The sequence below is a fragment of the Mycteria americana genome, chromosome 2 (genome assembly GCF_035582795.1).
Source record: "Mycteria americana isolate JAX WOST 10 ecotype Jacksonville Zoo and Gardens chromosome 2, USCA_MyAme_1.0, whole genome shotgun sequence".
NCBI lineage: Eukaryota > Metazoa > Chordata > Aves > Ciconiiformes > Ciconiidae > Mycteria > Mycteria americana.
Window position 1 is genome coordinate 39,241,245 of NC_134366.1, and position 23,155 is coordinate 39,264,399.

The window sequence follows — 23,155 nt, forward strand, 5'->3', positions numbered from 1 at the left end:
TTTTGTAAACATGTACTTAATAAATTAGAAGTTGACTAAAAGGCAGTGATGACTAAATTATAATGTAGGAAATATTAATATGAAAAGAATTCATGTATCTTAAGAGTGATTTGAGTTTGTGGTCTGTTTGCATATGTGCCGTTAGCAGCAACCCAGCCAAGGAACAAATAATCCATCCCCTCAGTATTATTTTGCTAGTTTCCAGAATAAGTAATGACAAGTGAAGAACTGCACACTTTCTAAAAGCAGCTTTGCCCTCCCATAGAAAAAAAAAATTTTTGAAAAAATCTCATTTAATGTAATTCATATATCACAAAAGGCAGGAAAAAAAAGTAATTGTATCCATCAGTACTTCTGGTAGTTCTTGTATTTGGGTTTTTAGTCGTTTGTTGTCGTTCAAGTATCATTTTCCCCATATATAGATTGTTTCTCCTCTTGGAGCACCAAGAACATGCATATGCTGAAGGCAATATTTGACATATAAAAGGATAAAAAACTTAGCAAATTAAATCAAGGCTCAAAAATGCTAAGGAATGATAAGATGTTGCATTGCACATCAAAAAGTAAAGAGGTTTGGGTTTCTTTTAATAACAAGCATATTTCAGACACGGCTTTTTTCCTGTTAAAACTTCTAGTAGGACTGGCAGAAAAGGTAGCACCATTCGAACAATGTGTGTGTGCTAATTTCTGAATGCTTTCAGTGTATTCCTTTTTCCTCCTTGCTATGTTTTCTCAGTTGATTAGTAATAAATCACTTTTAAGCCAGGGCACAGGGGACTATGGCACAGAAGAAAATACAAGGATGACAGGCTCATTTACTGGCTTAGCACACAAACATGTTGGGCATATTGCCATTAGTCATCTTGAGTTCAGAGTTCAGTTCAAAGAGATGCTTGTCAATGCATTTCCAAAAGGATGCGTTACTCATTTCCATAATGATGCTGGTGGTGACTGCACGCTCAGTAGAAGCTATGAAGAAACTGGAACTTCCTCTTTGTTCTTGTTTTGGCACGGGATATATGGTTTATATAAACTAGGTTCTATGGTATTAAAATTAATGAATAGTTGTACATTATTTTCTGGCTAGAAGAAAGTTGAAAGCACACTTTTCAAAACACTCAGCTTTGCCCAGACTTTGTTGGGTACATTACCGAGGAGAACGTGTCCTGATTTGTTGGGTGGCTCAACCTCATCCGAATGGACGTTCTGAGGCCACAGCTGGTCAGAATAGACTGAGGAAACCGGGATGCTGAGGAAGTACTGGGCCCTTGGAGATGGCAGAGGCCCTGGCACATCTGTCCACCATCCTTAGTGCTCTCCTTAAAGAAGGCAGTGTCAATGAACTGTCATTGAATGATGGCTCTGAGTAAGCCTTGACTGGGTGACAGTTCCAGAGAGGTTCTAGAAGGACTCCCAAAGTGTATGTAAATGCATGTCATAGGGAAAAATCTGAAACCCCAGAAAATGAATTTCATCTTGCTCCTCGCAGGAGAAAATGTTCTAGCTCCTTTTCTGTCCTGCTTGCCAGCATGAGGTGTTCTGATCATCCTGCAGGAGAGTGATAAATCTCCCTTTTAAAGAGCTATTACAGTCAATGGGAGGAAGTGGTGATGCCATCAGAAAGCATTTAGTACATGCTCTTTCAGGAAAAAAACACAACTTTAATTTCTCAGAAGAAAGATTCCTTGCCAAGGGCGAGGAAGGAGTGGCTATAGACTGAATAGATTGAGGAGGAAAAATCCTGATAAAATCCTCGCTGTGTTTTGTTAAAGGACCTTTTAGCAGGTCTGATTCAGCAGCTTCTCAGTGGCCATAATAGTCACCTGAAGTTCAGCCTTGGGGCCCTAAGTATTGCCATGAGTTAAAACTGAGCAAGCCTGTATATGCACTTTACCTGACCTGTGTGCCATAAATTATACTTTAACAGTTTTATTATATTTGCAAAAAAATCTTGCTAAATGAAGTAAACTTTCTAATATTTTTTCAAATGTGTAAAATTAACTCAGTCAAAATCAAACTCTTTTTAGATAAAATTCTACATCTGTGAAGTCTTTTTTCCAAAGTATTTTAAAATCAGATCAAATTCTGTCTTCCCCTAATGTTTGTATTTAACACTTTGTATTTAGCACTTTGTACCTTAGTTTATTTGTTTTGACATCAACATTTTACTACCACTGAGCCCTCAAACATTTGTAACTTCCCTAATAAAAATGATTTCTTCTATTAATGAAAACCTTTTTTTTTTCCCTGTAGAAGCACATAATCAAAAATTGATTATACCAAACCGACTAAAAATTTCCATTGGAGCTTGAATCTGAAGAATTCCCAATACAGAGAATGGAAATCAAGTGCAGCTAGATCAATGTGATTCCTGCTCGTAGTTATTTATACAGGTAACAGGAACTAGGCTATGCTAATAAGCAAGTCAGCCTTTGAAGTACAAAGCGTATGCAAATGCGTTAGCCAAAATTTGGAGTTTGGAATGTAATTAAGTGAGCAGAAGAAATACTGAGGATGCAGAAAAGTTACGGGACTATGGCCCACTTTCCAAGTGGAATTTACTGAATTTTTTGAAGTCTGTCTTTGTGTCCCAAGTCTTTTTCATTTTTCTGATGGTAATTTCAGTTGATAAGCGATATTGTAAGCTATTGCAGTCCATGGATAGATGTTTTGCATGTTAATGTTCATACATTCTTCCTGCTGTTTATGTAAATAAGGGACTTTTGCGTTTACCTTTGCATTACTTAGATCTTAACAAGCACAGCATTTTTAGGAATGCTCAAACTTAATTTTGCTCCTTAATTTCTCTTAGCTTCTTTCCAGCAGCAGCATTAAGCCAATATGCTCACCAGCTTTAAGGGGAATTTAAAGGGAAAGGCTGGTACAGACCTAGGGGTATGGAAAAGTGAAAGATGAACACATGGAGTTTGAATATTACGACAATGAAAAAATTTACATGTGAACGGATATAACTATTTGTAGAAGAAAAAGCCAATAGAGAGAGTATAGAAAAGGGAAAAATAGCAGGGCAAGAAGGGAAATTTTGAACACCTGAGTAGAAAGGAGTAAATGAAATTAAAGACGAAACCTATCATTTTAGTGGTAGGAAGCTGGTATGTACTTTCAAAGCATCCCAAGCCCATGCTGGCTTTTTCTGTTTGTTTGAGGGCTTTCTACATTTTAGTTTTCCTTTAAACTCTACACGTGCTTTAGCTGAAAGTTTTCTGTGTTTCCTAGTGCCCAATTCTGAATTTTTAGGGAGCACACTGCAAGAGGAGTTGCAAAGTGGCCCTGCTCGCATAAATAATGAAAGTTAATGAATGAAGGTGAATACTCTGTAATGTGGGCTAGAGTTCATTGTTCGCTATCCAGAAGATGAGAGAAGTTATTCTGGAAAAACAATGTTTGTAAAATGCAAACCCACTAATGGTACTGTTTACATGAGTAGCTGTTGCAGCATTAGGCTGCATACATATAAAATCTAAGGATTGGGTTTGAAGTAGCACTATGAGAGTGGTACCAGATTGAGTCAGAGTAGGTGCTTGGATGCTGGCAATACCGCTTTAGATTTCTTTAGTGCATTGACCCATACACAACTGGTAGAGTTTAGCAGAGACAGATTTTGAAGGTAGCACTTGACTGCAGTGAAGGGAATGGCTGGCGAACTATACCTTTGATACATTAGTTCTTTGTTTTGCAAGACCGTTGATGACAAAATACTGGTGTTTTGGTTTATGCTATAAAGTTTCTTATAACAGAGATGGAACTAACAAAAAAAAAAAAAATAGCACCTTATCCAAGAGGAAAAAGCTAGATGGAATACCTTGGCACTTCCCGGGATGTTTGCTCTTTCTTTCTTGATTGAAAAAGAAATCTTTCAAAATGAAGTTGAAAGTATGGATTAGGATGTGTGCCCCATGCGTATGTCTCCACTTGTTTAGTAGGAGAATATATAATAGTAGTAATAGTATATATAGTAGTAATTGTACAATGCAAATTCTAGATTAAATTCTAAAGGGGAATGAAATTAGCTACATAATGAAAAGAATCTCCATAATGAAAAGAATCTCCAGAAACAGATTTGGTTTACTGAAATTTAATTATCAGATGAAAATCTTTTTTACCTCCAGAGGAGTCAAATGTTTCGAGTTCATAATTTTTAGAAAGACTTCAGCAAGTATAGAAATCATATAAAACTAGAAATCTCAGGTAGCAGAAAAGCATAAATTTTTAATAATATTGACAGCAACTTACAAAATATTGGAATCCAAGATAAATACAGTGGCTTTGGTATTTATTATTAAAAATCTGCTTTGAATTCTGCGTAGTGGAACACTTCTTAGCATTTCCTACTTCTGATTCTTGCTTAGCACGGGTCACAGAAGTAGCTGGTGAAGCCCGACAGGAAATGATCATGTGCAGCCCCGCACGCTTTCGCTCCCCTTATAAACTTTGTTTGCATCCTGTTTTTTAAACAGGTGATGATTAAACGTCTCGCAGAAAAACAGAACTTGGAAGGTGTGGTATTTTTAGCTTTGCTTAAAAATATTTTAACATGCACATCTCTTTTCTGGGACTGGCAAAGGTTTTGACTAGCCATGTCTTATAGTCTGATGTTTTACTGCCCTACTGCTCATAATGTTCGAGCTGGGATTGGGAACCTCGTGAGATAATCACTGCACAAACCACCATTTGCCACTTCAGAAAGCCTTATTCATTCTTAGTCTATGTCCTGTGTAGTACAGAATACTTTTGTTGGCAGAAGTGATCCTCAGGCTTCAGGACGTTAAAACGCCATCTTTAAAGATTACCCTTTTTATGCAATTTCTTGCTTCCATTTGCTCTCTGCTCAGCAAAACCACCTGGGTGTGAACTGTACAGTGTGGCTTTAGTCAGTCATAATTCTTCTGCTGAGGAAAGAGATTATTTACCAAATGCTTCAGGTTTTTCAAGAATGCGACTGAAACCAAAGACTAGGTTGAGATTTCTGCTCACATGCACAAGCTGTGTGCTATTCCCCCATGGAAAACATGATTTTTGTGTGTTAAGGTGCTAGTTAGAGATGGCTCCTGTGTTGCCTGTACTCCAGGAGCGACTGGGAGTGGCAGTAGGAGGTTTGGGAGTGCCGGGAATACACATTGGAAGCATTCTGCACAGATCTCATTGCAAAGAAAGTACATAAAACATTGAATCACATCTCCACTGACAGAAAACTCTGAAGGTCTGTGGAAAGCTGCAGTCATTATTGGCGTCCTCAGAATTAGAATGAGGTTGGAGATCTGCTGGCTTAGGCAAGCTGTCTAGTCCACATGGATGGTATTTAGGTTTTGGCCTTATCATTTTTTGGCAAATTTAGCCTTGGGAAAAATGTTAGTTGGGCTTGATGTAATTAGGTAACTTCATGTATAAAAAAATTACAGTGATTTCTGAGAACATTTATCCAATAGCAAGTTTAAATGCTGTTAGAGGACAGAAGGCCAAGATAAGTTGTTGTAGTTGTCCAGCCTGAGGTTGTTAAAGCACTGGAGACCCCAGGGCACTCCAGAAATCTTTATGCTGAAGCAGCCTTCCCTCATATGGTCTAGGTGGGCCTACAGTTGTTGAACAGATCAGCAATAGAGATGGGAGCTGGTGGCATGTGAAGAACAATTTTTATCTTGTTTTAGAAAGGAGATGATCCTAGAGACATTGTGAAGAAGCAGCAGCGCATGAACACTGCTTGGACAGGGGAAGAAACAGAAAGTGCCTCCAGCTTTTTGAACTTAATTGACAGGGTGGTGGGTGACACTGGGAAATGGCAAAAGGTATAGAGCAGAGGGAGTTTAAGAGACAAGGAGCTTTACATTTCAAAATAGAAAGGTCCTTTCTGAAGATTAATTGTCTTTTAGGACCTGTTAGAACGGGTGTGTTAAAGACTCTGTCTTTCTTTTAATGAAATTAGACCTGAATGTTTTATACAATAACATACATTTGCATGCTGTGGAAGGTGATTTTTATGTTATATGTATTTATTCTGTAAGTTCAGACACATGCCTTAAGGAATGAGGCTGGTACAATCAATATTAACAAAATTTTCAGCAGGGAGGGGCTGCTAATGCAAACTTCAGATGACAGTTTAGAGCTTTTTTTAGTAAGAATTCAGAATTTGTCACATATATCATACTGTACATGTTGCTAGAAAGATACTTCACTGTATACTGCTGTACTTAAAAATTGGACAGAAAGAAATCAGTGGTTGCCCGTCTCTGGGGAGATGCCTCAGCACCACTCCCAGCTTCAATTCCAGATTCAATAACCCAACTCAGAACAGTTTGGCACAGCCTCATCCTGTGCTCAGGATGATTTACTGAGGGACTTGCTTACTATTTTGGGGTATGTGAAGCCATAACAATGAAACTACCATGGGTCTCTTTGCACAAGGTGCCAAGACCATGACAAATCCCCAGCTGCTATTAAGTAGTTTTCTTTATTGGATGTGAGAAGTGGAAATAAATGCTTCATTCTCAGTTTAAAATTTAAAATCTGGATAATCTATATTATAATAATCTGCCAAAGCTGGGTCACACAAATTCTGGTTTACCCCTTCATATGGTGTTACTGCAGGAGTGAAGTTTTTGTTTCCAACCCGACTTGCAATGCAGTCAGGAGAACACTTTTTATGATGGATTGACTTCTGGTTTCATGTCCCTGTGCAACTATCATTTACATTTAAGTCTATAATTTGTTCTCTAATGTCTATTACAAGGAAGCAAGACATGACTATATGACTTTGAGAGATCAGAAGTGTAAAGTGGTGTGAAATAACCAATCCAGAGCTATTAATTGCATTTCTTTATATCATGCTTCCTATGTTTTTTGTTTATGGTACACATGAGGATTTTTAAGAGGAAGCTTGATTCTGAAAGCAGTGGAGCATATCAACAATGTAATAATTGTTTTAAGAGACACTGTAAAGGCTGATAGTCCCAAATTTTACCTACATGGTTTTTGTTTACTTTATGGGCTTGATGCTAGTCTAGACCTGCCTCTAATGCTGCTAGCTTCAAAGCTTCCTAGGTACAAGAGGAGCCTCCCTCTGCCTTTTTTTCCTCCGGCAGTGTGGTTGTTTGAAGGTGCTCTTTGTTTTCAGTCTGTAATATCTTAATGTTAGTCTGCGTACAACACAGCCATTCAAGTTCTTTCAACTCTATGTAGTAATCACATTTATGAGAATGTTGTTAGGGTTGTAGTCAAAATGTTCGTTGATAGTGTAAGAGAATGTTGTTACCTTACCTGTAACTTTCAAATCACCTCTCTTCAAGAGACTTGAATGGTGGAGAGTGTCCCCAATAATTCAAAATGCCTGAAATACAAGGTTGAAAAGAATCAAAGCCAAATACAGAAGACATTTTGAAGACTGTAATGGAGTATACTTTGATAATGTGGAGCATCCAAGGTGAGGCAGTTGGTGAGCCTGCAGTGATTCTGTTGCATGGGTATTTCAAATAACTAAGCAATTGAACTTTTAGGGTCGTCAGCATGCAATGAAGAATTTCAGTGCTAAGCACTGAATGTATATGGAGATTTTCCCTTGATGAAAAGGAGATGGACATTTGACATAAAGCAGTGACTTCAATAACAACTGATGATTAGTGTATCCTAATTTTAGGTGAGCAGCTTGGTACTCTGAGAGCACCTGGGTGGAAGTTTCTAAAGCTCAAAAGTTAAGACTCAGAATCTCTTTTGAAAACAGGGCCAAAGTCCTAGCTAACCTCAAATTTACAGTGCTAAGTACTTAGTATTTGAGAAGTATGAACAGTTAGCGTTGTGCTGATGCTGATAGGAAGACAGAACTTGGAGAAGACCTCATTTTTAATACTTGATAGCTGAACACAAGTATTTACATGTATTTTGCTAAGTAAACACTCATTCTTTATAACACAAGCTTTTTGGTGAAAGATTTGCATGTTGCTTTTCCTTTTATTTGGTTCCAAGTTTTAATTAGTTCTTAAATGTCTTTTAGTATCTGATTCAGATAGGCTGTTCTGTCATAGGATGTTGATTTTGTATGAATGTGATAAGTCACTTGCTCTTAATAATCAGGCGTAGGCTAGAGGGTATACAGAACACCATTTAAATTTATATGTATTTACTGTATCTTCATCGCCCAAACAAAAATAAATAAATAATAAGAAAGGAACCTGGCAATTTCTAACCATGAGTAACATGGCTGGCAGGTTAATTGCAGGCTTAGGCATGAATATGCAAAGGCGGAGATGATTCACAATTGCAGGAATAAAAGGACAATGAATGAAGTCTTTGGCTAGATATACAGTTATGCCAGTGAGGCCTGGCACCAGACAGGATGAATATACTACTTCCTCCATTGGGCAATCATCATGATCAAGAACAAGTTGTTCCATGAGCAGAACTGCAGTGAAACCTGGTTTGCTATGGGTTTGTAACATACCCACTGCGCTGCATGACTTCACCTCCTCGCCATGTGCTTCACCCCAATATCTGCAGCTTCAGTCCCATGGTCTTCGGTGCTCCTTTGCCTCAAAGCAATCTCCTGTGCTTTCCCCCCAAAAATACTTCCTCCTCCCCTCCTGCTCCCTTAACTGCCAGCTGGGCTGGAGGCAGTATGCATTGCTCTTAAATTTAACAAACCAAACTCTTGAATCCCTGCTGTGGCCTTTCTCGCATTGGTAAGTCACAAATTTTACCTTCGTTCTTGAGAAGGCAGCCGATAAAATGCAAGAGTAACCTTCAGACACTATTTAGTTGGGAAAAAAAATTTGAGGTGTTGAGAGTCTGAATTCAGACTGAAATTTTGCAGCTTGAAACCATATTTTATATCTATTGGACTGTAGGATCTCAGTGGCTTTTAAAAATCTCTAGTCCTTAAGATGCAGAGAGGCCCTTGACTTACTCCTGATTAACTTTCACCAACTTAGGAGGAAAGTGAAGAGTTATCCTTTCTGTCAATTATGTATTTATTGATGGGCATTTAAGTTTTACCACTTCTTTGGTAACTTGTTTCCTTTGCTACCTAATGGATTTTAATATGCCTGTGTTGGATAATATGAGTGGTGCACTCTTGTGGTTTTGTGACCATAAGGATTTGCAAAATGCTCATTTGCAAGGTGACAGAGTACTGAGATGAATCTGGACAGTCCTCCCGCGCAACGTGCTTTTAGCTGCAGTAGCGCTTCACAGTACATCTATCATGAAAGGTGTGGCACCGGCAGTATTTGCTGTTGTTTCAGTGCGCTACAGTTGCATTTCTCTTTCTCCCTGGTTTTGCTTTATGCCCTGTGACAGTTGAGTCACTTGGTGAGTGTCAATGAGCTCTGCTTTTCTTTGTGGCTTTTCAATAGCCTGAGCCATGAAAAGAGCTGGAATGAAAAGGGGCATTGGCCCTAGTTTTGCTTCTTTGCTGATTTCCTGCAGATTTTTTTCAATGTAATTTCAGTATGAAACAGATTATAGCGTGGTGATCCAAATAGGTTTGAAAAGTAATATGACATTTACCACAAAGTACTTTTGAGGAATAAGGACTGAAGTGGGTTTATGGATGTTTGGGTTGCAGAGGAATGAAGCTTTGATCAATAATCTTGAAGTACACAAAATTGCTGCTGACGTCTTTAGTGTATGTACATAATGAGGAAGACAAGGCAGTCGTATGGAACAGTACGCTCATCGGGACAAGCTGAGCCAATCCAAAAAAACCCTAAAGTAGTTTCTGCTTTAAAGGGTGATCTCTGATTGACTGTGTCAGAATGGGGTTACAGTGTCCCAGCAAGCAGTGACTGGTATTTTTTTGAAGGGTGATAGTGAAAACGCAACTCGAGAGGGGCTTTGACAAAATGAGCTCATAAACTCTGAGAACACGTAAGTAGGGCAGTAACCATTAGGAGCAGACTGATAACTCGGAGTGTGCGTGTCACTGGTGGAACTGGTACTAGAGTACTGAGTCAGTCCTCCTGGTCTCCTCCGACAAGGAAGCTGTAAAAGGTAACAGCAAACAGCAAACGAGACAGACACCAGAATGATACGGGGCCTGAGTAATGAATGCGTCTTATACAATAAACGTAAAAACCTCATCAGGCTCATTTTATCAAAAAGGAGTTTGAGGGAGAGCTTGATTACAGCGTACAAATTCCTCCACAGAGAGGAGAAAGGGACTGCTAAAGGCTTTTTTTAATTTAGTGGAAAATGAGTAGTAGTCAGAAACAGAAACCAGATAAAGTCAAGGTAGAAATAAGGTACTCCATTTAACATGAGGGGGAGATGGTGCAATCTCTATCCCTTGATTTCTTCCAGTGAACACTGAATGCTTTTCAAAAAGGTGCGTTTTCATAAAACATTAGTAAAAATAAGGGTGTGATATATAGGACATTACACAGTCTCAGGCCTGGTGTCCTGTGAAACTTAATGAAATGACCAGATCACTTTGGCTGAAGACGCTAATACGTGGTTAATCCACAAGAAGCCTGTATGTAAGTACAGTTAAGGTGCCTGTTTTTCACGCTGACCTCTTTCAGTGCTGAAGTACTTCAATGGTTAAGCTCATGGTGAGAATTAGTCACAAACTTATTTCAGTGTAACCATTTCTGTTTGTCTTTTAAGCCTCTTATCATCTCACAACACTTCTATTTGTAGAGCAGCATTACTAATTAGTATACACATGATACTGAAAACACTGGTAGGCAAACAGTGCTGAAGAGCCAAGAGAGGAAGGGTAAAATACTGTTTTATTTGCGATTCACAATAATTACTTGCTTTTCTTAAATTAAATGAATGGCAGTGGCCTTGTGGATGCAGAGCGAAGTGTGTGATACCATTTTTCTAAAAGTTTATGGCTTTAGGTGTATCTCAGGATTGGAGAAGGGGAAGCAGGAGGGAGATGGGCTTTTAAAAAGCATTAGACAAAAACATTTCAAAAGGTATTTTAGGGTTAGATGATTACAGAATTAATACTGATGATTGTTAGAGCAACTGCAAGAACTTTTTAAAATGTCACTATTTATTCTGAGTTCATTTTCTTCTGAAGGAGGCTTTCAGGAAAGATTATAGGACTTTGAGGTGTAAATTGATAAAATTTACTGTACTGTTTTTAGGAGTGAGGAAGCCTCTTTGGTAGCTGTGAAGAGGATTTTTAAAATATAATTTAACTTGTTGGTAGGGGTTTTTTTGCTTAGCTGCATGGCCTTTTCCTTTCTTTAAAAGGAGCTGCAAGGAAAGGTCAATTAAGGGAGTACAGCTGATGCCTGCTGGGAGGGGGACATATCTTGGCATACAAAATACCTGGTCATTAGGACCCTCCCCAGAAGGATCTGAGTGCTGTAATTAAAAGCAGTGCTATATTTTTGTATGCAGCTTCAGTTCTGGTAAGTGCTAAGTACCCTCAATTTTAACCATTCTCAGATCTGAAAATGATCAGTCGCAGGAGCAATTCATGGTCTTACACGTTCTGGACCCTGTACCTTGTCAGTCTTTTAATGACATCTACTCTGCGTCTTGACCTCTACCCCTTGCACACTGATCTCTACAAAAAGGACTAAAAGACTGTTCTATTTAATAGAAAGGACATAGCAAGAAACACTAGCTGAGTACGAAAGAAGAGAGCTGTCAGTCATACATGGGATTTGATTCAAGATCAGGTACAGTGCTCTAGTATTTTATTTTCTCTATTTCTGTCTTGCTCCAGATGTTGTACTGTGTTAAGTGCCAAGTGAAGCAGCACGTCATTGTTCTTATTTTTGCCATCCAAAGCATTTAAAGCTAAGTTTGGGTCAGGAATGAGAATAATTTTCTGTTTCCTTCCCTGTCATTAGTGGGGCTTTGAGCACTGAATGGCTTTTCAGGAGAGTTATGCATTTCCTTTTGTTTTCTTCCCTGGTGGAGTTGAATAAGCTACAGGCTGGTTAATTTTATTTCAATGAAGCGTCCCTCTTGGAAAATAAAATGAAAGTTGTGCCACAAATCCAGCCCCAAGTATCCAGTCTGGGGGAAGGCCAATGTTTGATAATGCTCTTACGGGATCTCATGGGTCGTGTGGCAGTTTCCGTTCGCTAGAGCCATCTTTGTGAGGGTAGCCTGACCTTCTGCAGAGCTGGGAACAGAGAGGAGAACATCTTCAGTAAATGGGTATCACATGAGAGGAAAAAGTAAAACTTCACTATTGTCACTGTTCAGTTCATTTGAGGAAAAAACGTGTTCTGATATCAAAAGCGGTGTTGCTAATTGTCATTTAGTGTCACCCTTTTCAGTTTTCTTTGTTGAAGCATGTGCCCACTAAGAAATGAGCAAATGTTCCTCATGAAGGGAACTTCTTAAACTCAGGATTTAGAAACTAAAACAGTGATTTCCTGTCTCTCTGTCAAAAGAAATCATTTTAATTATTTACAATTCTGTTCCCATTTCCTACCTTTGTTTTAAAAATGGTTGAAAGAATTCTTAGTTGAAATAAGTACAGATACAGATAATTTTTGAGCAGAGCTACCCAACAGCCAACATCTAATTTCTGAAACACAGATAGTGGGGTTGAGTTGCAGGAGGCTTTTGTGGGTTTTCTTTACGTTAGGTACATTAAATTCCTTTGACATATTTTGTAGAGGTCCTAATGTTAATAGGAACTTTGACTATGTAGCAACAGCAAAATATGTAGCAAAATTTTATATTGTGGATTGGAAATTAATTTTCCTGCGGTGATTTCACATAAACTAAAACTCTTGAGGGGCAAATTTTGCACTCCCCTGAAATCACTTTGATGTGTGTGTATTCATCCAGGGATTGAAATTGATCCCATGAGATCTTTTCTCTATCACCATTCTCTTAATTCATGTGGGCAATAGGATTTCAGTTTTAGACAACTGGAAGTGCAACCTTGCTCTGAGCTCTATAGATAAAGCCGTGCATATGCATATATGTGTTGTGCATCTCCTTTGTGCATGGGCACGTTCAGGACCTCTTCATAACCTTGGATGAGAAATTCTTGACTTCAGAACAATTGCACTTCTGAAAGTCTGAAAAATTTAGTTAAGCAATATTTTTATCTAGTATTTCTGTTTTACCTTCTCTTCCAGCACACAGTCACACAGCAGATTCTGTGCTGTAGAGGTAGAGATAAAAATCCTCTCAAAACCTCCCCCATGATGGACCACTGTCATACTATTCTGAAATGGCTTCTTCCCTATGGTAGGAGTGGAGAGATGTAGCTGCCTTGATGGGAGGGGAAGGCAGCAGAAGAGGGGGTTTATTCCATCCATTTTACACAGGACTCAAACACAGCTGGAAGCATCTCTCTAGACTGATAATTAAAGTAGCCTAAGTGACTAGCTGAGACTAGATGCACAACTTTTAGATGGCTAAGTTGAGACAAATCCCTAGAAACATTTCATTACACTCCCTCTGTCCAGGCTTAGTCTTTGGACAATCCAAGGCCTGATGGAGGGACCAAACCAGTTTGTCTCAGCAGCTTACCAGTAACTAGTGGGTTTGTGTCCAGATGTCCCAATGCACAGGTATGTCTTAAGTGTGGTAGAGATTGGATCAGATTATTCTGTTTTAAATAAGTATAAATTACATGCCAGTCTGACCCATCATTTCTTTGGCAGATTCAGGCAGAAGAAGTAGTGTTGATTTTATCTTCTTTGGAAAGAATATACCAAGCACTGCATTCTGTGGTATCCCTGATTTATTCTTTGTGGCTTTTGACAGGCTTTCAGCCACTGGATTATCTCTGGCAGTGCCACACCATCAGAAGCTATTAGATAAAGTTTAGGCTGTTCTTACCTCTTCATCTACCATAATGACACCATTTTATTAGCTTTGCACTCTGTATACCTATGTGCATTGGATCGTGAGTAATCTGCTAATTGGATCTTGTTAATCAGCTTCTACACTGCTTTTATTGGAGACTTTTGGCTGAGATGTTAAGACCGTGTTCAGCATGGTTGGCATTTCTGCTTGGATGTAGCGTGATAAATTTTGAACTCCAGATCTGATGAGTTTCACTGTTTGAGAAATGTAATGTGTGTCGGTGAGCTGGACCTGCCTGTTTGGTTGGAAATCACGAAAAAAGAGGACAAGACATGAAACTTCCTGCAGCTCTTTGCAGAGCCACTGCTGGGAGGTGAGGAAGGTATAGAGTTCTTGGTGTGCTTAGGGAGCAATCCTGGCAGAAGCTAAGAAGTGTGCAGCTACGTACATAGCAGCTATTGCCAACACTGAAACACGGTGCAGCTTTTTTTCCAGCCCATCCTCAATTGCTTATCATGGCTGTCTTGCTGGAAGTAACTATTTTCTCAGATCTTCCCACAGATATGCTTGTTTAAGATGTTTCCTGACCTTGTTCCATCCAAAACAAGCTTGGTTAATTTATGCAGCCTGAAAAACATGGCTTTGTTTAACCCTACCTGCTGCACTTTTGGGAGCTGAGACATCTGGCAGGAGGGCTGTGCGAGGGAGCTGGGCAATAATCTCTTCACTGAATCATAGAAAAGTTGGTTGGAAGGGGACTTTGGAGGTCTTGAATCAAAACCATTTCCAGCACTATATCTGGGGAACCATGGCTTTGTCCAGCTTAGTCTTGAAAACCTCCAAGAACAGATGTTGCACCATCTCTCTGGGCAGCCTGTTCCACTGCTGCCCAGAATTTTGTTTAATCGTGTTTGTCCAATCTGAACCATCCAAGCTGTAGTTTGTGATGTTGGCCACTTGTTGCATTGTCTGCTACTGCCGAGGGGAGTTTGGGTCTGTCATCACTCCAGCTGCTCTTTAAGCAATTGTAGGCTGCTATTAGATTGCCTCTTGGCCTCCTTTTTGCCACACTAACAAAGCCCAGCTCCCTTAACCTCTCATTGTGGGTAATGTGCCTTCTGTATGGTGTTTGTATTATTTGTGGAGAAAGCACGCTGTTGGTTCGTATTCAGTTTGGAGTGCACCATGACCCCCAGGTCATTTCAGCAAGGCTGCTACACAACCAGTCAATTCCCAGCCTTCGGTGATATATGGAGTTAGTCTGCGTCAGACACCGAACTTCGCACTTCTTGTTGAACATGATGAAGTTTCTGTTGTCCCAGTCCTCAGTTTATCAAGGTCCTTCTGAACTGAATCTCTCAGAGAAAGATTAAGCTAAATGGTAATTTACTATTGTCCACAAAGTTGCTGAGGGGTCTGTCTTATCACTCAAGTAGTTGATGAAAATATTGAACAATATCAGCCCGCTGTGGATATTGGGGTACTCTGCTCATTACCAGCTGCAAAGCAGTTGTAAAGCTGTTGATTACCACCCTTCAGGACTGGCAGTCCAACCAACCAATTTTCAACTGACCTAAGAGTCTGTTCTTCTAGCTCTTACGTCCTCAACTCCCAAATGAGTATGGGAGGGTCACAGTGTCAAAAACCTTAATAAGTCAAGGTATATTGCATCCACCTCTCTCTCCTCATCCACATAGCAGGTCATTTTGTTAGAGAAAGCAGTCGGCTCAATCAAGCATGGTCTGCCTGTGTTGACTGTTTTTGATTGCTTTCTTGTCCTTCATGTGTCTAGAAGCAGACTCCAAGGAACGTGTTCCCTGTGCTGTCCAGGGCTGTCCAGGGACTGAGGTGAGGCTGACCAGCCTGTTCTTCTCTTGGTCCTCCTTCTTGTCTTTCTTAAAATAAGCATAATATCGGCATTTTTCTGGCTGCTGGGGACTGACCGTGATCGTGTGCATTTTTTCATACATAATGGCCACACAATCACATCAGCCAACTCTTTTGGTGCCCTTGGATGAATCCCATCCGGCCCAGGTATTTGAATAAATACATCTAGTTTTGCTGATGAGTCCCTAACCAGTCACTTCCCCACTGTCAACTGCCCGTCCCTTTCCCAAATGGTAGAGGTACATGCAGAGGTCTGGAAGCAAGCTTTTCCGTATTGCCTGTCAGGGGGTTGTCTACCCCATTCATCTCTGGACCTACATTTTCCCTGAACTTCCTTTTGCTGCTGGCATTGCTTGCAGAAGCCCTTGTGGTTTCCCTTTGCATAACTGGCTAATTCAGCTGTAGCTTGCCTTTGAGCTTCCTGATGTTAACCCCTAGTGACCAAGCAATGTGTTTATACTCCTTCTCTGTTGCCTTTTTAACCAGCAGAACTGCTTCTTGGAGAGGATGTGTATCTGCAGCTTGGGTGTTCATTAAAGCACAGGGAAGCTGGTGGTGCACAGATGGTGTTCCCGTCGCTCTCCCTCCAGGGCAGAGGAGTGCCTGCTAAAGATACCATCTTAATATTTACATCATTTCAGTCACCTGCTTTTGTACACATGTAGCAGGTCATGAGAAATTATTACTTTCCATATCCCTGATGGCTATTTACAGTATGACTAATTTATCTCACCAGGCACTGTGTTATAAATATGTATTATATTAGGATACTGGTGTAAATGGCCATGTTGTTCAGAATAATTGCTCTGGTTCAACATAATACTTTTACAGTTATACTACAGTGTTACTGCTTTTGAATTCAGTGCAGTTAAAGTGTCATAAAATTGAAATATAGGAAGTGAACCTGTCTACAGTTTGCATATTTCTTACTTCAGAGACCAAATAATGGCAGCTGGCTACCTTCTGTATTTTAAAGTTAAGAAAAAGCAATGCATACCTAAAACTTTTCCCATGGCTATTCCTTGTGGGTACTGATGTATGCCGTGGGATTGTTTATGTCCAAAGCACTCCAGAGTGAGTGCTGTATGGGAGGGTATGATGTAGCTGTGATGTGGTCATGTGGGAAGGAATCTCCTTCAGCTTGGTTGTCCTGCTCTCTAACTCTTCCCCTGAGCAAATGTTGTTTGCCGTTGTTGGAAATGGTGTGTTGGGTGAGACGGGCATTTGGTCTTCCCTTGGTATGGCCACTTTTTTGTTATTATGACTTTTATATCTTGATACTTTTAAGTTTCTCATATACATATTTAGTTCAAGTGAATGTGTTTTCTAGTACATTTTATTAGTAACTAGAATTTGTCAATAGGATGGATAAATAAGTAATGTTGTGAAAGCTTTTTCAAGTCAGACTTTCAGCACACTTCCCTATGGTAGGAGTGGAGAGATGTAGTGGAGAGATGTTTGTTTTGTAATGCATTAATGGCAGCACAAATGTCCAGTATTTCATTAATTGTATTTCTCATTCAAGCTGAAATGGCTTGTTCCTGGGTTAGTTTCTAGTACCAGAGAGTAACAAAAGAGCAGTTGACTTTGACCTTAATTCAGTTTACTCAGTGAGACATCAGTGTGCAAGGTCTGCTGCACAATTGTATTTCAGAATTATGTTTCTTTTAAGAAGATATCTCAACGGTCACAAGAGACACTTCTCGAAAGATTTTCAATAACAGCTTGTTTGCAAGATGAAATTCCAAATCAGTAAATGAATAATGAATAGGCCTGGAATTGGATATATAACAATAACTTTTAAAAGTGGGTGAGGAAGACATGTCCTTGTCCAATTTGAACAGGAAAAGAAAAGTACACAACTTGAAATCAGAAGAGACACCTGAACTGTACAGCTATTTGAGATTGGTTTTTTCCTGCATAATTCTGTCTGTCCCACTATACTTGGATTTTTCTTTTTTTGTTTGTTGGTAACTTTTGTCTGTAGTACTTCAGTTACTTCCTGCACTTATCTGCTCCTTTGTGGAGTTAGGGAGTACTTTGTTATTCATGAGGAACTAAATCAATCATCACTTTCTTATGTCATCTTGCATTGCATCAGCTTCCTTTTTCAGATGAAATGGATGGGTGTAGCTCTCTATGGAGTCTAGCAGTGCTGTTTGCTGGCTTGTTTTGGGTGGTGGTTGCTCAATAGTAGCTTAAACATTTAAACATTGTAGTTAATTTATGTTTATCCATGCCAGTACAAGGTTTGGAGTTTAAGCACCATTGAGGCAAATGGGCATTTTTGCTGCAGTGATGTTGTACCATTATCCCTACAGTCATAATTGTAAAGATTTGCATTTTCAGTGCAGCTGGGTAAGGATTAAGAGCATAAGAAGGACAGAGGTGGGTTGTAGAGATATAACTGAGAGCATAATTTGTCCTGCCAGCATCCTATAATTGCTAATGATGCCTTAGAAGAAGTAAAATAACTTGGGATTTTTGTTTGCAAGTTTGCCGATTACTATGTTTACTGCAGGGTTGAAGGAATATTTTATGGAGTATGATAGCTGCTAAGTAGCAAAAAATACCTTATCATTTCAAGTTTACTTTTAGGTCTGGAGCTGCATTCAGGTTTGAGTAGAATTGAAATTCTATTGAAACAGAAAAACTGAGACTTTCTCCAATGCACTGTATGGTCTGCTCTGCTCTGATTTAGTTCCCCGACGGCATAAGACACTGCTACCTAAATTAATACATTAATATTCATTGGGTAGATCAGTATTGCAGTGTTGGAGCCAATAAATTTTGGTTTAGTTTAAAATCAGAGATTATATTTTATACATTATGTTAGCATACAATTTTTATTAGCATATCAGACTGTGCAAGAGTGATGCATTGCGGTAAAAAGCCAAGTATTTCAAGTTAATTGCTATTCCATTAAGTAGAAGCGGTGGTTTCAGCTTAAAAGAGTGTAGAGAAATGTTTGGCTAATGAAAAGAGTGCTCAGAGTGATAATAACCGTTTGATGTAGTGAAGATGCTGGCTGAAAATACTCACCTCAGCAGTGAGAACTGAAGGCCCTCAGAAGCAGGTGGTGAGATGGGACTAGTCCAGTCTGCAGAAGCACTTACGGCATGAGCCCGAGAGGCAGCGGTGCCCGCCGAGGCCCCATTGTGCTACTAAAAATAAAGAAATAAATAAACAGCCGCCAAGATAAACATCCAGCAGCAGGTTTGTCTGACCTGACCTGCTCTTTTTTGTCCGGAACAAGCAGTGCAAGAGAGCAGAAACCACATTAAAGCGCTTGGTTAGAGGGTAGCTGGTAGGTTCAAGTGTGATCCAGCAAATTCTTCTGCACCGTGCTGCCGCGGCTGGGGTTGTGCTCTGCCGGCGCGGTGCCAGCCTGCACGGACGAGCGGCTCTTCTCGCAGGGGACACAGCGAGGGCAGGGAATCAAGGCAGGCTGTTTTCTTACCCGCTTTCCTTCTCTCCTGCTCAGCCTCCCGCTTTGGGTGGTTTGGGCAGGTGTGGAGCCATCCCTTTTTGGGATGTGCCACCAGGTGCGAGCACAGACACTCAGGCTCCTTCTTGATTTCCTTCCATATCCACAGCCTACAGCTTCTTACTTCCTCGGCCGTGGAATCAGAGGGGTTGCAGCTGAAATCAGAGTGGAGGGAGGGAATTCAGCTCCTGCTGCCTGCTATGGAGATCTCAGTTTGGAAATGTTGAAGGAAAGCTCCTGAGACTCATTTCAACTCACAATGCAAGAGCAGTTTTCTTCCCCGTACCCCTCTTCAACGATGCTCTCAAGAGCTACCATTGATTTCTGTGCCCTAGGTGGGGCACTGCAGTACTGCAGGGCTATTTTTGTCAGATTAGAAATACTTACTCCACTGAACTTTGCACTGAAGACTGGATTTGTTTACTTCTGTCTCTCTCTCTTTCTACCCTGCCCCTACTTTGCGCCAGTGTAGAGAGCCGCTTGCTTTTCAAATGTGCTCTGTTGTTCGAGGTAGCAGACGTATTTGTGGCTCAGTTTACCATCATGTCTAAAGCCCAGATTTGAACTGGGACTCTGCTGCTGCACAAGGCATGGGGCAAGGTGGCTCCATCCCCAGGAAAGCTCAGAGAGGCTGGGAGAAAGACTGTGCTGTTTTTCTCTCTCTTATAGGGATGAAGAGTAACACAGGGAGTATATGGAAGAGTTAGAAATTAAACTCAGTATCTGAAGTTTCAGTACTGTGCTTTAATTGCAAACCCGTCCTTTGTAATTCGTAAATATCAGGGTGTTCCCTCCTGATACATCCCTGAGCTGTGTCACTGGTGTGTCTTTTCTCAAGCTGGACCTGTGAAACTCTGAATAAAAAATTGGTAAAACCACAAAATTTATTTTGGAAGGCAGTGCAAAGAGGGAAGAAAAAGTACTAGTCATTCCATATACTCTTTTATGAAAAATCACTGAAACCTGAAGTGATCGAAAGAGTTGTAGTGTGTGTGTGAGTACACAGACCACACTTTAAAAATAAAGACTGAATTTTAATAAGTATATAAGGTAGAGAGATCTACATCTGTATATGCTGGTAAATGTATATGAGCATATTCAGAAAAAAGATGGACCTTGTTGAACTTTTTCGGCTAATTTAGGATATAGCCACTGGAACTCATCCATTTTAAAATTGGATTGTGTAGTGCTGGTCTTTGGTCTGGGCTGCTGTGTTTTACTTTTGTTATAGGTAAAGATACAGGTTTCAGTTGTGAAATAAGGTATCTTCACAATATTTATGGATGAAGGAATTGGATTTAAACAGGGTTTGAATTAAAAAGTGTTTGATGCTGCTTCTAGCCTGGGATTTTGGTAGTTTTTTAGCTTGGCTTTTATAGAGGTTTTTAATAATCCTTTTTTCATCAGGTTAGATATTTATTTCAGTGATCAGCAGAATCTGTGTTCATCCAGTACTTCTATAGTTCTGTAGGTCATTTTAATCTTTACTACTTTAGCGGTTCATGTAAATTTTGCCATAGGAGAATACTTCTCTAGATCTGGACATAGGTGCAAAAATAAGGTGCCCTTTCAGTGGCAAGAGTTCTGGACTGTAAGGGATAAATCAGAGAGTGCCTGGCTGTGGCTACTCTTATACAGTGCATGAATAAAATTATTATAATTGGTAAACTTAAGTTCTTGATACTTCAGTGTTAGTAGAGTACATGGCAGTCATTGGTAGTGAGCTTACTGAGAGGAGCGTGAGAACCATTGCTGTTAACACCATGGCCACTGGGATTTCTGAGCTCACAGTACTTGTATATAATTCTGGACAGCTCTGTGGCTGAAATGAATCACTCCCACCCTACTGAAATCAATGGAGCAAGGGTAAGTTTTGCAAGTCAAAGTTTGGCGCGCTCTGATACCGAAATTTCTCCTGAGTTGGAATGTCATGGGGATCTTACTCAGTTGTAGGTTGCATTCATTTTTTACCTCCTAGGTGATGTGCCTTTAGTACTGGTTATGCTACTTTATTCCCACTTACATTCATTTTTTGATAAATTTAAAGCTAATACATATTTTGCAGCACCTTTTAAGGAAGTATTCATCAGCTATTGTACAGAAGACAATAAAGATAGTGATTTAGATGCAGAACAATGGTGCAGGAATGTAGTGCACCAGTCTAGGATATGCAAGAAGTAGCATGCCTGCTAGGCTACCACTTCTGTACAGCAGCAGGAGCAGTCAGGGCACAGGTCTGAAATCCCAGTTGGAACTGGTGCAAAAAGACACCTGTACTTTGAAGGATATTGAACTTAAAGTTGAATCTGTTTTAAGAGAAATCGTAAGAGCTGCAAAGGCTTTCTTCAGAGCTGGCATCAAACCCCTTTGGCACCTAATCAGTCATCTCTTCCATTGTTATAAAACCACTGGAGCATTTTCAAGTGAGTGTTTTGAGATTAGCATTTGTGTAAGGCTCTCCTGCTATATTAAAAGTGCCTGCAATACATTTCTTGGGGAGGTGTGATTTGCAGCTAATGATCACGAAGCACCACCTCATGTTGATTTTTCGTTAGTGCTTTTTGCGCACGACCACTGGCTCATTAGATGGAAGCTTACATTTCACGGCTCCTTTTAGCCAACGGTTATGTCATTGTAAATTGTCTGCGGCAGAACTTGGCGTTCTCCTGAATTTCACTGTCTAATGGCACCGATTGTGTGCCTCGTGGACCTCATCAGATATACATGACTGCTCTCAAATCTGGCCTCCTCACTCCGGTGGGGACCGAGTTTTGGACCCTAATGAGTGAGAAGCTGGGAGGAAATGTGGTTCTTCTAGGCAATAAATTAGTTTCAGAAAGGAAGCATTTCTCTATTGAAAATGTTTACCATTTGGGGACTCTGGACCAGACTTTGCACAGAAGCTGTGTATAAGTAAATTGACTGGTATCAGATAAAATGGTGCACTGAAATCAAACTGCCGAGCAATAGGGTATAGGCATGTCTTTGAAAATACAGTGAAGTCAGGTGCTGTTCTCTGGTGCCCCTTAAGCAGGGAAGGATATGCTCAGGGTGAGCTGCAGTTTGCTTTTGAATAATTCACTCTTCAGCAGAAATAAGTTATTACAAAACCTTGATCCAGAATAATTTTATTATTTATGTGATATGTCACTTCAATAAAAATGTAACATAAATGTATTGAGGTTGTTTTTTCTCACGCTCTCAGAAGGAACTAAATCCCCACCATTTTTCTTAACATTTATAAGCAAAGCTTCCTAATGTAATAATAAATCAGCTGAAGTTATCCCTGGTGTGTTTCTGTGATGCTCCATGGTTCTTAATTTTTTTTTGTTTTAACATCATCTTCTGTTTTCTAGCTATCTTTGCGTTGCATCAGATGAAACTGTTCTCTTAATAGTTAGGGGAGGATGCTGTGACTGGTACTTACGACTCTGACACAGATAGTCCTCCTGTTACCCTTTTGCTTTTCCATCCCTTTTCCTTTTATCTGTTGGATGCTTGCCGCACAGTATAATCACAAGCACTTTTAGGTCAGCCACAGCTGTGTTTTATTTTTAAACTGTACTTGTTAGCAGTTGGACATAACACCAAACCTGATTTTGGGTTCCAAATACTGCCATAATGGGAATATTTAATGATAATAAAATGCTTTGCTTCTGTCTCATTCGGAGTTCCGCCTAATCTGACTAAGCAATCAGCAGTTAGTAGGCAGATCTAAATGAAATATTATTACTCTATAAAACCATTTAAATTTGAATAGCCTTTTATTTAAGATGCATAAGCATTTTTCCAACATTTGGTCTGTTAGGCAAAGTATATGCTGTAAAAGAAGCATTTATTGCTGGCTTGTAAAAATAAAATACAATATTAGTAAGTTAGCTGGAAGCTTGTAGATATTCTAAAAAGATGACAAGGTAAGATAAGCAGTAGAGCTAAGCCAAAATTGCTCTGGAGGTCTTCTGAATAGCTGTCAGTTTTATGTTCTCCTAACACAATAATGGGCACTCCCAGGAGGTGGAAGTCTCATGGGATAAT

General features: G+C 39.8%; 1 protein-coding gene across 2 annotated transcripts in view; it reads left to right on the plus strand.

Moving 5' to 3' along the window:
* The window catches only part of CHN2 (chimerin 2), a 166,310-nt gene that overhangs the window by 32,227 nt on the left and 110,928 nt on the right, over positions 1-23,155 (plus strand). Inside the window, exon 1 of one of the 2 annotated variants that reach the window (XM_075493092.1) lies at positions 11,609-11,645. The exons of the other annotated variant lie outside the window; for it this stretch is intronic. Within the exon in view, the coding sequence (XP_075349207.1) occupies positions 11,624-11,645 (22 nt within the window). The 5' untranslated portion in view covers positions 11,609-11,623. Of the gene's footprint in view, positions 1-11,608; positions 11,646-23,155 lie in introns of those variants that run through there. 2 annotated transcript variants of the gene reach the window in all.